This window comes from Penicillium odoratum, assembly GCF_028828045.1.
Source record: "Penicillium odoratum strain IBT 22623 chromosome Unknown utg000005l_segment0_segment0, whole genome shotgun sequence".
Classification (NCBI taxonomy): Eukaryota; Fungi; Ascomycota; class Eurotiomycetes; order Eurotiales; family Aspergillaceae; genus Penicillium; species Penicillium odoratum.
In genome coordinates, this window is record NW_026643147.1 from 5282583 (window position 1) to 5298290 (window position 15708).

Genomic DNA, 15708 nt, shown 5'->3' on the forward strand with positions numbered 1-15708 from the left:
ATGGGCAAACGGCATTCATTACGAAATAATTATTATTGCATGTTCGATTGTTCCTTTCTTTCCGAATACAGCAGAAGATGTAATCCATTATGTGTAGCGAGATAGCTGAATTTGTTTAATAATTAATAAGGTTAATACAATGAGAATCATGAAGCAAAAATATTACAGATCGGCCGTCTATGATTTTCGGTTCTTGCCAAGCCCCTGGCAGCGTGAGTAAATGTCGAGATCAAAGATCCTTCTTCTTCTTCTTCTCCTCCTCATTCTCCGACTCACTCCAGTCGAGCAATTCCATAAGCTGCTCCTCAGAAAGCTCCTCAGCGCGCTTTCCATTCTGCTTCTCAAGGTTCTTCAGGTACTTCTTTTGGCGCTTGCGAGCCATCTTGTTCCACTCCGGCACACCACTGGCCAGCGCCAGGTTCTCCTCGCCCTCCTCAAGCTCATCCTCAGTCTCCACCTCGCCCAGCACCTTGCCAGTCTCACCACCACGCAGCGAGTTAGCAGACTTCTTAGCCTTCTTGCCACCGAGCGCGGCCCTCTCCTTCTCCTTCTTCTCCTTTTCGAGGCGACGGTCCCGGTCGTACAGCCACTTGAAGAGCTTCTCGATGTAGGGGCGGATGAGGACGTAGAAGATCACGGAGCAGATAACCTTGGTCCAGCGACCCACGCTGACTTCAGCGAAGGAGTTGTAGAGGTTGCGACCAAAGCGGCAAATGGCTTCAAAAACGACACCGAAAATCTGGTTGAAGAAGTCTGCGGCAGCCTCGGCCGCGACGTCGCTGAAATCGGGCTGGGGTTCAGCCATAGTGGGCAAGATGTGAAATTTCTTTTTCCCTTTTTTTGTTTGTTGAGGGGCGAGCGCGGGTGCCGGCGGATGGGTTCAACTTTCAAATTTGAATATTGAAAGGTGAGGAATTGAACTCTGTGGATGCAGAGATTGAGGGAGGAAAGATAAAACGCAATGAAGATTGCGCGACTTCTTTGATTGGATAAGGGAGAGAAGGAGCGAGAAGCTTCCCAATATTTTGTTCTGAGCTATTGCTTGCTAAACGAAAAATGCCTCAATGCGGAAGGAGCAGCCCGTTCGGGTTAACTATTCTTCCTTTTACGCGTTTTTGGCCAATCAGCATCCTTCATTATTATGTATGGAACGCGACGCAACTTAATACCTCTTCAATTCATTGTCAACAGGATGTCGAATAATGAAAATTCGGACCAGAACCAGGCAGAGGTAAGTGGTTTGGGAAATTTGATTGAAGTTCTAAATGACTAACACCACTTATAGCGCCTGAAAACTGAGTTGTACGATTGCGTTAGCAAAATTGTGGACGAGGAGACCTTGAAACTCGATGCCACTGCCACGCCCCAGTTCACCAACGCCCTGCTAGAGCTGGCATGGTCACACCTTGGTACGTACTTCTCAAGTGTCAAACTTGCTGCCTATCCTGTTTTCATGCAGCTGGTGCGGCAGGCAGCATAAAACTATCCAACCATTTCGATAAAAATCACTATCACTGACAACAACACAGAATCTGCTGTCGTTGATGTAGAGGCTTTTGCCAAGTAAGCCAACCCAACCTTCCCCAATTCCCCAAGAACAACTAGCTAGGAACATGGTTTTTTGTTCCAATAAGCCACACTTAACTAATAGGCATCTCCGTTCTAGGCATGCCGGGCGGTCAACTGTCACCCCTGCTGACGTGCTGATGCTTTGTCGCCGCAATGACGGGCTGAACCAGACCCTGCATAAATACATGGAGCACCTGGAGAATGAGCGCGAAGAGAACTCATGAAGAGCGGGTGAGGTGACTTCCTGTACAAGAAAGTGCCACTACAGTACAGAATCCCCAGCTTCGACACTGGCCCCTCACTGGCGGGACCTCGCCCAGCTCATAGTGGGTTAGCATTTCAGTCGTTCATGATGTATGACCTAATTCCGATACCCCTGCAACAACCCAATCAATTTTATTCATGTGCAATTTGGACTGGTCAGATGGCTTCGAATATGTTTCTAATGTTCCCCCGAATGCATGAGAGATCTTGTTCCTGTAAATAGTGGTAATCCAATAGATTATTCTTTCTGGCCCTAAACTTTTAATTTGCCTTTTTAGGTTTAGTGCCCCAACACGACGTCACGTAACCTCCCTTCGATGCTTATACCAAGTGTTATCATCTTTCATATTACGACTAGCGCTTTTCTAATTCGTGACTGGGAATGAAGTAAGAAGATTCAAGAGTGTGGAGGTATAACTTATTTCGAAAACTACTGCACTCATTCCAGAATCACCTTTCTTCAGGACCCGTAGAGAGGCTCTCAGGCACATGATTGCTTGCTCTCAGAAGTAGGAGCAAGGCTCCTCGAGGACCTACACCTTCCGGGGGTGGACTGTATAGCCGGAGAACGAGGAGTCCCTGTTTGCATTGCGTTCTGGAGTGCCGTGATATGTGTGAGGTGAAATTGGCAGATGATGCGTTTGAAGTCCACAACGGACTTCACACGGCTCCTACTGCCCCTGGACTTGGTGTTACACCTCGTCTAGCCGTGTTAGGAGATTTCGTTGCCATTACAGTGAGCCATTTGCCCCTCACTGAGAATCAGCATCAGATATGTTCTTGACAATGTAAGTCTATGATGCGCTCTACTTTGGCATTGATTCAAGAGTGATTGTTAAATGTGTCGAATAAGGAAGATGATGAAGGTCCACTCAAAACGGACCCTCATACGGTACATATACATGAAATCAAACAAATCCATCGAGTTCACCCACTCGTGCGCCACCCTATGGTGTGATACATAATCGAAAATTCTTGACTAGACCTTAACATCATCCATCCACTGCGGCAATGGCATATGCATGCCAGTAACCAGCTTCTCTATAATGCGGGCCAGACTGTCCGCCATGTTCTTACACATCTCGGGGGCCATCATATGATTATTGGCCATCACCTTGATGAGAATATCATCGCCCCGCGATGCCGACACAATGTAGATGAACGGGAAAATGGACGGGTTTGGGAGATATCCCAGATGCGCAAGACCGGCCGAGGTATGGATCTCGGGTGTTGTATCAACACTCCGGTGATGAAGAACGGCGTCAAATTCAGAACCGGCTGGCCATTCGGTGCAGTTATCGACAATGGCCCTGAAATCAAGGGAGTCTGAATCTCCCAGCAAAAGATATTGGTCCTGAACGACGTTGAGTAGCTCCGCAACAGTCTTGATAGAAGCGAAATCAACGCGCTCGGGGAGAATGTTCAGACAACACCCGACGATCTTCTCTACGGCTGGAATCCCGGCGACACGGCCGGCAACCACCTGGCCGTAGATGACGTCGGTTTCACTCGTCATGCGCGAGAGATAGACAGCCCACGCGGCCCGGAGCAGAGTGGCGTGGGTAATTTTGCCCAGACGGCTCGGCAAATGTGCCTCCCCTACTGCATTAATTTGCTCAGGAATGGGGGTTTGGGGATTTTTTGGGCGGATATGGGGCATGATTGGAGTGACATGCGATCCCCGAAGCAATTGGCTCCAGTAGGCAAGTGTCTTGGGGCGCCGGTGGGCGGTGTATTCGAGGAATGAAGGGAAAGTTGGCTTCGCAGGAGTCTCACCCTGATCGCCATCGAAGATTGCCTGCAACAGGACGGGCACACTGAAGGCATCATATTGGGCGTGCGACAACCGAAAGGCCAACCGCATTCCCTTCTCATGCCTGAAGAGGAAGAACGCAGCAGGGGGCTGGGTGGGTGGCAATGTCTTCTTGTTCTCGAGGCAGAAGTTCCGGACGCATTCTTCAAGATTCCCAACGACGGGCTCAATGCTAAAGACCTCATTGAGTTGGTGGGGAACAACTTGCCAGAACTTGCCCTGAAGCTGCAAGAAGCGAGCGCGGAGGATGGGGTACTTCTCAAATAGTCTCCTACAGCCACGTTCCAAGTCCGATACATCCAGGCCAGCATCGAGATCAAGGTAGACATAATCGACGGAATATCCCAAGCTTACAATGGCAGTGACAAGGACCTCCTGGACGTAGGTGAGCGGGTAGATATCCGCAACATCTGAGGAACTGATGGAGAAGGTCGATTCAAGCTCGTCAAGCAGAGCGGATTTGAGTGAGGATTCGACGAGAGGAGCGGAAACAACTTGCTCGGGGGCTTCGTCAGCGGTGTTTAGGGACTCCTGCTGAGCCAACTCCACAAGTATGTCCTTTCGGAAAATGTCTACCATTTTCAGGTTCAGGCCGAGCGCGCGAGCCTTACTTATAACCTTCATGGCGCTAACAGAATCACCGCCGATCTGGAAGAAGCTGTCGTCAAGACCGATGGTGGAGGGGTCGAGTTTGAGCACATCACACCAGATCTGCTGAAGCTGCAGTTCAGTCCGTGTGTGTGGCTTTCGCTTCTCGCCTTTAGACTTGGGATGCAGATCCAGGATTTGCTGTGCGGTGAGCGCGGAGCCCATCTGGCGAAGGATTCTCCGATCGGTTTTTCCAGAGGCCGTGAGAGGAAGGCTTGTGATGGGGAGGAACACAGAGGGAACCATGTAATGGGGCAGCACGCTCTCCAGTCGACTCTTCACAGTTTGAATAACCGACCAGACATGTTCGTCAAGAACCACACCACTGCCATTTTCATTTGTTTGGCTGGACTTGAGCACCAGGAAGGAGATCAACTTAGGACCGCTGCCACCAAGAACAGTAAGCTCTACGGCGACCTCCTTCAAGTCTGGAGAGGATTGTCTTGCTTGGTGTTCAATTTCTCCAAGCTCAATGCGCTGGCCACGCAGCTTAACCTGGGTATCTTTTCTTCCCAGCAGCTCAATGGATCCATCGCTCCTGTATGAAGCGAGGTCACCAGTTCGGTAGAACCTCGAAGATGCAGCAACAGGCCCGAGGGTGCCTCTCCAGAACGGCGCCTCAATGAAGGCCTCGGCTGTCTTCTGCAGATTGCCAATGTAATGCCGCCCGATCACAGGTCCTTCGAATATAACCTCACCAGGTGCACCGATAGGCACGAGCTGGTTAGGATTCGCTGGGTTGGTGAGCCAGCACTTGCAGGTAGTCGCTTTTCCGACACTCGTAACGACCGACGCCGGATCCAAGCCAGCCGACGAGACGACAGCAGCAGTCTCAGCGCTGCCGTAAGTTTGTCGCAACTGGACCTTTGGAGCCCACAACCTGATCTGGGAGCTTCGGATGGGCTCACCACCGACGCAAATTGTGCGTAGCGATGGAACGTCCTCTGGGTGAAGGAGCGCCAGCACAGTCGCGGTCAAGAAGGCCCAATTGGCATTCAGCTTGCCAATCGTCGCGGCCAGGTTGACCGTGCGATCCTCTTCTTTGGGAATACAGATACAGCCACCATAGATCATGGTCATGACCATTTCCATGATAGCTCCGGCGAAGTTGTAGGAGCCGAACTGCAGAGCGCGAATGTTCTTGCTCATGCCTAGGATCTTTCCGTGGCCAGATGCAGCTGAGCAGTAGGATCGGTGCTCGACAACGCAGCCCTTCGGCTCTCCAGTACTACCGGATGTGAAAATGATATATGCAGCACCGCTAGGCACCGCCTTTGGCATCTGAGACGAGGATCGCTGACTTTGTGATTTGAACGAATCCATAGTTTCCTTGGAGAGCACAACCGTCTGGCGCACGAAGGGACTGAGTCTGCCTTGACAGTACTTGGAAGTAATTGCAGTCTCCGCCTGCACCTTCTGGGTGACACTCTGAACTCGGCCCTCGGGGAGACTGGGATCAAGGAGAACGAATGTGCCACTAGCCTTGAGAACAGAAAGTATGGCCACAACGGTCCACATCGACTTTTCGAAGCATAATGGCACGACTTTCTCAGGGCCAACACCGAGATTCACCAGGTGGGAGGCAAGATAAGATGAAAGCTCGTTCAGCTCGCGATATGTTAGTTCACCGTCCCATGCGCAGACTGCCTGCGCCTCAGGGTCAGCCTGCGCACGTTCCTGGACAATATCATGGATACATCGCTCAACCACCGCTGGAACACCGCTGTTCCACTCGCGAATTTGATCTAGATCCTGTGGCGGAAGAAGCTCCAGCTCGCTCAGCCCCTTTTGTTGACTTGAGCTACTGAGTTGTTGAGTGACAAATTCAAGGCGTCGGAGGAGTTTAAAGACAAGCAATGGCTCAATTACACGCGGGTCAAATGCAGCCTTAACGTTGATCTCGCCGCCAACAAGCTTAACATGGATCGTGAGCCCATACTTGTTGAACTGGTAAGGTGGGATATCATCGCGGGATTGGATAAGCACCGTTTGGAATGCGCAAGCTTTTTCGCAGTCGGTAGACAGCTTGGCTATTTGTTCCAATCCCACTTGCTCGTGGGGAATAGCCGCAATCGCATGCTGTTGGACCTCTCGTAGGTACTCTTGAATACTCAAATTTCCGAGTCTTACGCGCACGGGAATTATTGTGTTTCCTTTAGATGCTGTTGTACCAAACATCACATCATTCGAGTCGGTCATTGAGCCGGTGATCAAAGCCCATGCCGCGCGGACCAATGTTGATACAGAGATACTCCCAAGAACCTCCGAAGGTTGGAGGAAAGTGTGCTCTACCTCTCTATCTGCGTCTGGCTGATCAAGGAATGGTGGTAATGTCGGATATGAGGAGCATTCGGCACCTGCCAGGGCATTCTGCCAAAATTCCGCCGCTGTGGGACGTTCATTGGATGTGACCTCCTTCGTCGTTACGTGGTTCGCGGTTGTAGTTCCTCCGTTCACTGTTGGCTGTTGTGCCACTGGCTCCTCCGTCGGTAGCTCAGTCGCCGTTAAAATCGTAGATTGTTTCGAATCTGTCCTTCTGGCGCTGTTCCACTGGCACATGGGAAGGCCCGTGGGGATATCGGCCTCATTGGACGTCATAGTTGGAAACTTCCAGCGATGGAAGCTATGTATGCGTTCGAGATTAGACGATCTCCTGCACCTGATCGGACTGAGTTTATTGACTTACCTAGAGATAAAGCTGCAGGCTCAATTAGCGGGACAGCTGCAGGAAGGTAGAGTTTCAAATATGACGGAGAATTTTGGTGATTTTTCTAAGAAAAACGCCCCTCAATACTCCGATCACTGCGCGATTGTCAAAGTGGAGCTCTAGTCAAGTCTCCTGAGCATGTATTCAAGAAAAACGTGATCATCGAGGTACCCCTAGTTGTTCATGCATATCAGCTTAGCGGACCCACCCAGTCGATAGCTCGTATAGTGGAGACGAGCCAAACTATAGACACATCTCAGGGATCGGCAGATACGAGAATCAAGGTTTTTTTGGTATGATCCACCTCATTCATAATCTTCAGCCCTCGTAGCCAAGTTTCCACTAGTTACTGTGTCCACTGCCGTAATCGGGATCGGCGGTTCGGATCGCCGGAGCTGCGTCCAACTACGGCAGGCCGAATATTAGCCAGGGAGTTACGAAAAAACAGGCCAATCTCCCGGCAAATCCAGCGATGGAAATAATTATTGCCCCGGAAAAGCACATGTCCACACAGTCTCCCTGATCGTTCCCGAGATTTCCCTGACTAGATACGGCACAAGTTCAGTAGAAAAATTATAATAATAAAACACATAGAAAGCTCTTATCAGGACGTTAGCCCTAGGGCGGACTCATTCATGTCCTTGAATAGCTCTCGGAGTGTATAATTCTTCCAAGTAGCGCTCTTCTTCATCAGTGAGCTCTTTTCCTCGAGCAGCGAGAGCCTCATCCATGCGCCCACTCGAGCTAAACCCAATGATGGGGGCGGTGACCCGCCGGTTTAGCCAGGCCAGACTGACATGGCTCATTGGCCACTCCCGGGCTAGAGCAATCTCTCTAACTCTTGAGACAATTCCATCAATATTCTCAATGCCATTGTCATATAATGACCCACGAGCGCTCCATTCGTCCCGAGCTGTGGTTGACTTTTTACTTGGATCGCGTGCTAGCTTACCCGATGCTAAAGCAGCCCACTATCGAAGAATATTAGCTTCCGTCAATGTTCTTTCGCATCGATCAAGTATTCTTACCGGTGTCAGCCCAACGCCAGTGAGATTGCAATATGGGTTCATCTCTCGCTCTTCTTCACGATATAGTAAATTGTAGTGGTTTTGCATAGAGATGAATTTGGTCCAGCCGTTCTTCTCTGCGACGTGCTGCAACATGGCAAATTGATATGTCCACATTGAGCTGGCGCCAATATAACGGACCATGCCGGACCTTACGACATCATCCAAGGCGCGCATGGTTTCTTCTGGTGGTACCGTGGGGTCAAAACGGTGGATTTGAAGCACGTCGATATAACTGGTATTCAAACGCCTTAGGGATCCTTCGACTGCCTTGAAGATGGCAGCGCGGGATAAGCCTTTGGACAGTATCAGTATGTTGAGCTTTTGCGTTAAGATCGAGAATGGACATACCCCATTGGTTGACATAGTCTTTGCTTCTATCTGCCAACTCATGGTGCATAGTAACCATCGACCCAGGATCATAATTTTCGGGATCACATAGGACTCGATAACACTTGGTCATGATGATCACTTTCTCACGTGGAATCTTGTATTTTTGGAGGGCTTGCCCGATGATCCTTTCAGATTCGCCATTTGAATAAACATTTGCAGTGTCCCACTTTTATCGGGTTAGTCATGACCGACAATTCAAAAGCAAGGGGGTGCATACAGTGTTAATACCACGATCGTAGGCAGATTTCAATATACCCAGCGCCTAAGAAAAGATGAGGAGAGTTCCTAAAGAGTTGAAGAGCGCAAGCGGGAAAGAGCCAGTAGATACCTTGTCTTCATTCAAGACCCATGGGAGCCATCGCGAACTGCCTAGAGTAAGTCCACCGAGAATCGGATTAGACACTCTCAGCCCTGAATTTCCCAGTCTTCGATACTCCGCCCTTGACCGCGTTATAGATTCGCTCAGGCATCGAGGGACCTTTGCCAATTTGTCTAGCACAGCTTTGCCCATGTTGGAATCCGAGTACCGAACGAGTCTTTCTCAAGGAGTGTCGAGAAAACAACATGCATGATTCGGTAATTATTGAGGGGCTTCAAAACAGGCAATGACATGCTCCACCAGAATCCAATCGTCCCAATGGTAAAGTTAGATGGTGAGATCGAGTGATCCACATCCCTGCTATTCCTATATCGGCGATTTCTCGTAGAAGGTTGCCGAATCGGGTTGGTTATAAATTACTATATGATCGGCGTTGATAGTGCAAGATGATAGTTCACAGGGTGGAGTCAGGGGCTCCAAACAAGGTTTTGGCGCACGGTTTAGCTCAAACTTTCGCAGATCATGCAGATCTGTGATATCCCAGAAGGTATTAACCCTATAAGAGCCTGCTTCGCACACACGAAACCTAAAGAGTCCTCCATGGAAAATTTCGTGGTAAAAGCGCAATGACGCTGGAGCCAATGGCATTTTTTTTGATTCCAGAACTTTGTCAAAAAGGGTCCACACACCAAATCGACTTTGCATCCACGTGGGTTCAGCTTGAGGATCTTCTACATATTGGGACATATAGTACAGTACTGTGGCATGAATGATCAATTGTAAACTCCACCCATATACCCACATAAATTTTGCCAACTTGTAAGCTGTGTAAAGTACTGTCCATTTTGTAGAAAATACAAGTAAATGGCGTAGGATCTATTTAATATAGTGAGATTTGTGGCAAATTGACGTATCATTTGTGGTATATCATAACCTATTTAGGTAGACGGAGGGTGATCGTCTAGGTGGGTACTATACTATTGATTACATGCATGCTACTGTATTTCAGCTAAGATTGACCTCGATCTGGCCCACTGCCGAATGCATTTATCTCCGTAGCTACAATCTATAGATCACGCGTCCGTTGTAGTGTATTCCCCTGAGCGTTTGACATAATAGTGGCGTTCAATCAAATTTCACGTGGTCCACCCTTTATTGTCAACCTGTCTCCGCTGTACGGCCAAGATCAACACGGCTGAACTGAAACACGAACAGCCCTTTCAAGTGTCCCACATAGCCAACGAGTTATATGGCTGGTGCCATAATCACACAACCTTCCCCTCTATTCCCAACACTTGATATCTCAGCCAAAAGCGGAAACCGCTGGACCAACAATATGGATTCCAAGGTAGATGTTGATGAACTGCCCAAGTTTAGGATCTTGATGATTCATGGTGAGATCTACCCAATAAAGCGCCCCTTGAAGTTTTGCCTTATTGCTAACACTTGCATTTATCTGCAGGGTTTGCCGGAAGCGATTCGGAATTCCGCGCCAAGTCAAGTCGGATATGGGAACGCATCAATGAAGTAGTAACGCCAGACATTCTCGACGAATTCCCAGGAGGCATCGAATTCTTGCACCCCAATGGGACTTTGGTTCTCGAGCCCCCGATAGGATTTGGCGGGGAGGTCGACGATGAAGATGATAAAGGCAACCTTAAGGGTACGATGATGGGCGACGACTCAGTCCTGGGATTCATGGGTTGGTGGTACGGTCGGGATACCGTGAGCAGATACCGCGGAGTCGAAGCCTCGCTCTCTTACATTGCAAGATTTATCTACGGACGACCTATCCACGCCATTATCGGGTTCTCACAGGGTGCCTGTCTCGCGGGGATGATCGCCTCTCTGCTTGACTGCGACAACAACCCGGAAAAGGTTGCCGCCATTCGGGCTCAAGACCTACCGATCGACGACTTCCTCAATCTACCTGGCCAGGAAAGCATCAGATTCTTCATCGGCATGGGAGGATATCGCGGCACATTAAAGTACTACGGGAGTCTTTACCAGTGGCCGATCGATGTACCAAGCTGTCACACATTAGCCAATTTTGACGCCATCGTCAAACCCTTCCAAACCATGGACTTGGCTCACTGTTTCACATCATGTGAGATCATTCGTTACTACGGCTCTCACTACGTTCCTAGGGACCGCATAAGTGTAGAGTCCCTGGCCAATTTCGCCCTCAGAAACTCCTGCAGGGAATCTACTTCCTCTCGGTTCCCTCCCGTCGCTAGCACGACCAGTCAATCTGACACCGATGAGACTCAAACTGTCTCAAGTGGAAGGAGTCAGGCTCTAGCGGCCTTTCCGGTCTGGACACGGTCGAGAAAGATCAATGTTACAAGGAGCCGCCGCTTAAGACCAATGTTATCAAGAAGGTTCATGTAGATCGTCTGATTCTCTAAAAGAAGAGAGTCCATATAATGCTTGTTCGACTTAATGCAAAATCTAATCTCTTGTTAATTTCAGTCACAAGGCTTTCCCGACCAAGTGAGCACTTACTTCCGCCAATAACGTTCGACGACAGCGATTTCTTCCAAGGTCTTGGGCTTAAATCTTGGAGGGAGGCATCCAAGACTGCAAACATGTTCCAGTCTAGTTCGAGTTTCCTCGTAAATAATGGGATCGGTCCAGTATGTGGTGCTCATCAGTTTGAGCCGGATGTCCATGCGTAGGTACTCCGTCATGTTCGCAATACTGTAAGACATTTGCAAGGCGAGATGAAGAGGATCAAGGTCAAAACTTGATTACGTAAACTTTATAAATGGGGTGATGGCGCAATGGTAACGCGTCTGATTCCAGCGATTTGTCCAAATTGGGGTCTCCAGAAGACTGGGAGTTCGATTCTCTCTCGCCTCATTTTTTTTCGCCACTGCTATCGAACCATGGTTGACATTGGGGCAGAAAGCGGTAATAAAGCGTGGGTAATGTGGCATTCTAGGTGCTGTTTTCTACTCGTATAGTACTTTTTGTTCTTGAGAGATTTATAATGAAGGTAGTCATGCCTCTAATACGAACCAATTTTGGTTGAAATCAACTGTTTTCCATGTTTCAAGTTTGCGATATGCAGCTCTGTGGATAGTGCCCGGCAATAACGGCAACTAGTGGGCACGAATTTTTGACATTCTCAAGTACATGGTGTGACAGGATGCTCGAGTCACCGCTTGGAGTTACGTGTAAGAAAAGGCCTTTCTGACCTCAAAAGTGAGTAATTTTGACATCAATTTCATAGTCCTCAGGAGTCTATCTGCACTGGGAAATTTCATTTCAACCTACATATCGACGTTCCACCCCGCCTAAAGCTGTGCTCCCACGCAAAAAGGGGAAAGAAAAAAGAGAAAAGACCCCAGAATGGCCAAATGCGAGGCATAAGTAAAGTACAAAGCTCGCCAGAATGAGACAAGGGTCGAGAATATATATGCTGGTTCATCTAAAGGTGAAGGGAATATGGCGGGAATAGCCAAAGAAAAGGAAAAATCGCAGTTTCATCAATCATGACCACACATCCTCCTGGTAGCTACCGCTACTGCGCATGTGCTTGACCATCTCCTCGCCTTTCTCGGCGGGCATGCCGCGCTGCTCAGCGATGATGTGGCCAAGAACCAAGTTGACCTCCCGGGCCATGTTGGCGGCATCACCACAGACGTAAAAGTTGGCCTTTTGCTTGAGAAGCTCGCTGACAAGCGGGGCGTTCTCCTTGAGACGGTGCTGGACGTATACCTTTTCGGAACCCTCACGGGAGAAGGCAGTAATGATCTTCAGGGAGTCACCAAGCTGTTCCTGGTAGGTCTGGGGGAAAAGTCAGTATGTTTCAAAACTAGAGATAAAGATTCATTATCGTACCTTCCACTCATCGCGGTAGATGAAGTCCTCATCCTGCTTACGGCATCCGAAGAACAAAACAGTGGTGCCAACCTTCTCACCCTTGGCAGCCAGAGCAGCACGTTCCTGGATGAAACCACGGAAAGGAGCCACACCGGTACCAGGACCAACCATGATAATCGGCTTAGACGGATCGGAAGGAAGCTTGAAGTTGGAGTGGCGCACATGAACTGGGACGTGGATACCATCGTACTTGTTGCGAGGACCGTTGATGTCATAAGTCAGACCGTGGGGGTCGGGAGATGGGTCGCCATTCTGCTTCTGCTTGAGAGCAAGAAGGTAGTTGGTAGTCACACCCTTTACCATGTGCGAGGCACCAGGAAGACGAACGGACTCAACGACAGCGGTGATGCTGATCTTGTCCTTCTGAACCAAAGAAGAGGAAGAGATAGAGTAGTACCGGGGCTGGAGCTTGTTGAGACCTTCAATGAGCAGAGAGAATGGGACCGCGGAGAAAGGCTTCGAGGTGATGCTCTGAAGAGCCTGAGCGATGTTGAAGCACTGGCTGGTGATCTTCTCATGGAAGTAATCCTTGTCATTACCCAGACGAACGATCTCAGCCTTGCTTGCCTCATCGGGGGCGAACGCGGCGAGCGAAGAAACAAACTGGCGGGAGACGGGAGCGCAAGCTTCCATGTAGTAGCGAACGGCAGCATCGTAGGTAGTCGGAGTGGGGATGGGAACTTTAGCTGTAACATCAATTCCCTTAACACTGATAACGGTGTGGCGCTTGTCCTCAAGACCAAAGACTTGGAGGAATCGATCGACCTCCGCACCAGCGTTGGTGGGCCAAATCGCAATGTGATCACCAGTCTGGTAGCTCAGGTTGCTACCGGCAATGCTGATTTCCATGTGCAGACAGTTGCGGTCCTTGACGTTAAACAATTCACGGGATTCTCCAATCGGGGCGATGAACGGGTTGTGAGCAGAGTATGGGCCCTTAGCACGACCCTCACGGTGGGCGGTGGTCGGCTCTCCCAGGTAAACAGAGTCATCCTCGGGAGTTTTCTCCTCATCCTCAGACACACAGAAGACCGGTTCGTAGACAGATTCACGCTCCTGGAGGCCAAGAGACTCGGACAAAGCAGCCCACATGGGCTCCTTCCAGGCAAGGAAATCCTCCTCCATGGTTCCAGCACCGTCATCACCTTCACCGGCAGATCCAATGCGCTGAGCACCGAGCTTGGTCAGAGCAGCGTCGACATGACGGACCATCGAGTTGTAGTGTTCGTAAGTGTTGTTGCCCAGACCGAATGCGACGTACTTGAGAGACGATAGCGGCGAGTCATCCGCGGCGGCGCCGCTCTCAAAGGCGATATCGTCCCCAGTCAGGAACTGGTAGAACTCCACTGCGTTGTCCGTAGGTTCACCCTCGCCGTAAGTGGCCAGCACAAAGAAGGCCACCTTATCTTCGGGGAATTTGTCCAGGTTCTCGTAATCGTAATCCTCAATGTCGGCCACCATAGTCTTGAGACCAAAGCGCTGGGAACCCTCCTTAGCCAAGCGGGAGGCGTAATCCTCAGCGGTACCGGTCTGCGAACCATAGAAGATTACACAGTTCTTGCCAGTTTCATCCATCTTCTCAATGATGTCGCGGGTCTTGCCGCTCTTAGCGCCACCGTTCAGAGCGGCGGCTCCGGAGGAGGCATAGGGATCCTTCGGAACTGCCCAGTAAGTTCCCTTGGTGAAGTAGGCCACGCTACCCACCAAAAGAACCACTAGGACAGCTAAATCGAGGGTGTCGAGTTGCGCCATTGCGATCGAGTGTGGGAGGGGAGGGGGTCCGTGTGGAGAATTTCCCTGGCAATCAAGCAAAAAACCTTCAAATAGAAAAAAGAAGAGTTGAAGGCCAATCTTCCAGGACTTATTGCTGGCCTTTGACTATTTCACGCTTTTTGGCCTGGTGATAATCAAAAGGACAGAAACACCCCTATTGTTCAGAAAGAGAAGAGGCAAAGTGGTCTGACCACCGGGCTCGGTCTAAAAAGTGGATCGCTCTTGTGCCTCACCGACTTGAGTGTGCAGACTCGGGAGAGACAGATACGTTTATCTGATCCTTGAGGGGTAAGGAAGTATATGAATTGACTTATTCCATCAACGAAGAATAAGAATAAGAAAAGAAAGAGAACAAGATTGAAGAATGTCAAAAGAGTTAAAAATTATCCATTTTAATCTCCCTAGGGTAGGGGCCAAGGCATTATATAGGGAGGGGCCAAAAGTCATGACCGGAAAGGAAATTCGGCCTATTAATGTAGGAATTCCATTGACGTACGACATAATTACCCCAGTTTAGTGTGTTAATTGGGAGAACCAGTGCAGAGCGTTATCGACCCTCGGGTATGAACCCGTTCGGTAAGGTTGTGCGGGAGATCTCAACATGGGGGAACAATAACTTTCTCCCACATTCGGTGGCAAATGTTGGGGAAACCGTCAACGGACTTTGGTACCTCCGGCACAAGGAACCTTGCCAATCTTGGAAAATCGCAACGTCGCTTCCGCGTCTTCCATAATACTTTGGAATCCCGTTAGTGCGGCGGTATTCCGCGGTGTGCGGCTTCATTATTCCTCAGTGGATTCTGTTTGGCTTGAATCGGTTCAAATGTTATATCAAGCCCATATATTATGTCTTTCCTTAAGACCTATAAAAGGTTTCCCCTATCGTTTTCAATGGAACCTTGGGAAATTCCAAAATTATTCTCTAAATGTTTGTAAGTGGGGTCTCAGACCATTCCGTTAGTATCTCCATAGTCTGGTGTCTCGATCTTCCCCGATCTACCCGATTTACGACATCGATTGATTTTTCCAGTTTGACTTTATTTGACTTTGTATTTTCAGAATGCTAATTCGCACCTGCAGATGTTCTGTACTCACATGCATATAAGCCTCGGTCTATACCCTTGAGATACTCGAGCCGTGGGGGCGATATGTGTCTATATATATACGTTCAACATCCAATCCGTAGAGAGCCATGAAGATTCCAGTGATGGCAGCCATAATTCAATCAAGCAGAATTTGATCGGTGCCTGTTGAGGTGTATATTTCA

General features: G+C 49.3%; 6 protein-coding genes across 6 annotated transcripts; 2 read left to right on the forward strand and 4 right to left on the reverse strand.

Annotated features, from left to right (window-relative positions):
- Positions 1-229: 229 nt before the first annotated feature.
- N7520_007539 (uncharacterized protein) lies at positions 230-805 on the reverse strand (the record flags this gene model as incomplete). The annotated part of the gene is made up of 1 exon (XM_057141473.1): positions 230-805. One exon carries the CDS (start codon positions 803-805, stop codon positions 230-232), a length of 576 nt encoding a protein of 191 aa, XP_056995479.1.
- Positions 806-1192: 387 nt separating this feature from the next.
- Positions 1193-1793, forward strand: N7520_007540 (CENP-S family protein; the record flags this gene model as incomplete). Its single annotated transcript, XM_057141474.1, has 4 exons — positions 1193-1231; positions 1286-1409; positions 1530-1563; positions 1667-1793. 4 exons carry the CDS (start codon positions 1193-1195, stop codon positions 1791-1793), a joined length of 324 nt encoding a protein of 107 aa, XP_056995480.1.
- Positions 1794-2812: 1019 nt separating this feature from the next.
- Positions 2813-6892, reverse strand: N7520_007541 (nonribosomal peptide synthase; the record flags this gene model as incomplete). The annotated part of the gene is made up of 1 exon (XM_057141475.1): positions 2813-6892. The coding sequence occupies one exon, from the start codon at positions 6890-6892 to the stop codon at positions 2813-2815; it is 4080 nt and encodes a 1359-aa protein (XP_056995481.1).
- Positions 6893-7630: 738 nt separating this feature from the next.
- On the reverse strand, positions 7631-8972 carry N7520_007542 (aldo/keto reductase; the record flags this gene model as incomplete). Its single annotated transcript, XM_057141476.1, has 5 exons — positions 7631-7972; positions 8030-8364; positions 8420-8627; positions 8679-8723; positions 8790-8972. The coding sequence occupies 5 exons, from the start codon at positions 8970-8972 to the stop codon at positions 7631-7633; spliced, it is 1113 nt and encodes a 370-aa protein (XP_056995482.1).
- A 1144-nt stretch (positions 8973-10116) lies between these two features.
- N7520_007543 (uncharacterized protein) lies at positions 10117-11171 on the forward strand (the record flags this gene model as incomplete). The annotated part of the gene is made up of 2 exons (XM_057141477.1): positions 10117-10174; positions 10243-11171. The coding sequence occupies 2 exons, from the start codon at positions 10117-10119 to the stop codon at positions 11169-11171; spliced, it is 987 nt and encodes a 328-aa protein (XP_056995483.1).
- A 1104-nt stretch (positions 11172-12275) lies between these two features.
- On the reverse strand, positions 12276-14420 carry cprA (NADPH--hemoprotein reductase cprA; the record flags this gene model as incomplete). The annotated part of the gene is made up of 2 exons (XM_057141478.1): positions 12276-12572; positions 12627-14420. 2 exons carry the CDS (start codon positions 14418-14420, stop codon positions 12276-12278), a joined length of 2091 nt encoding a protein of 696 aa, XP_056995484.1.
- Positions 14421-15708: the final 1288 nt, after the last annotated feature.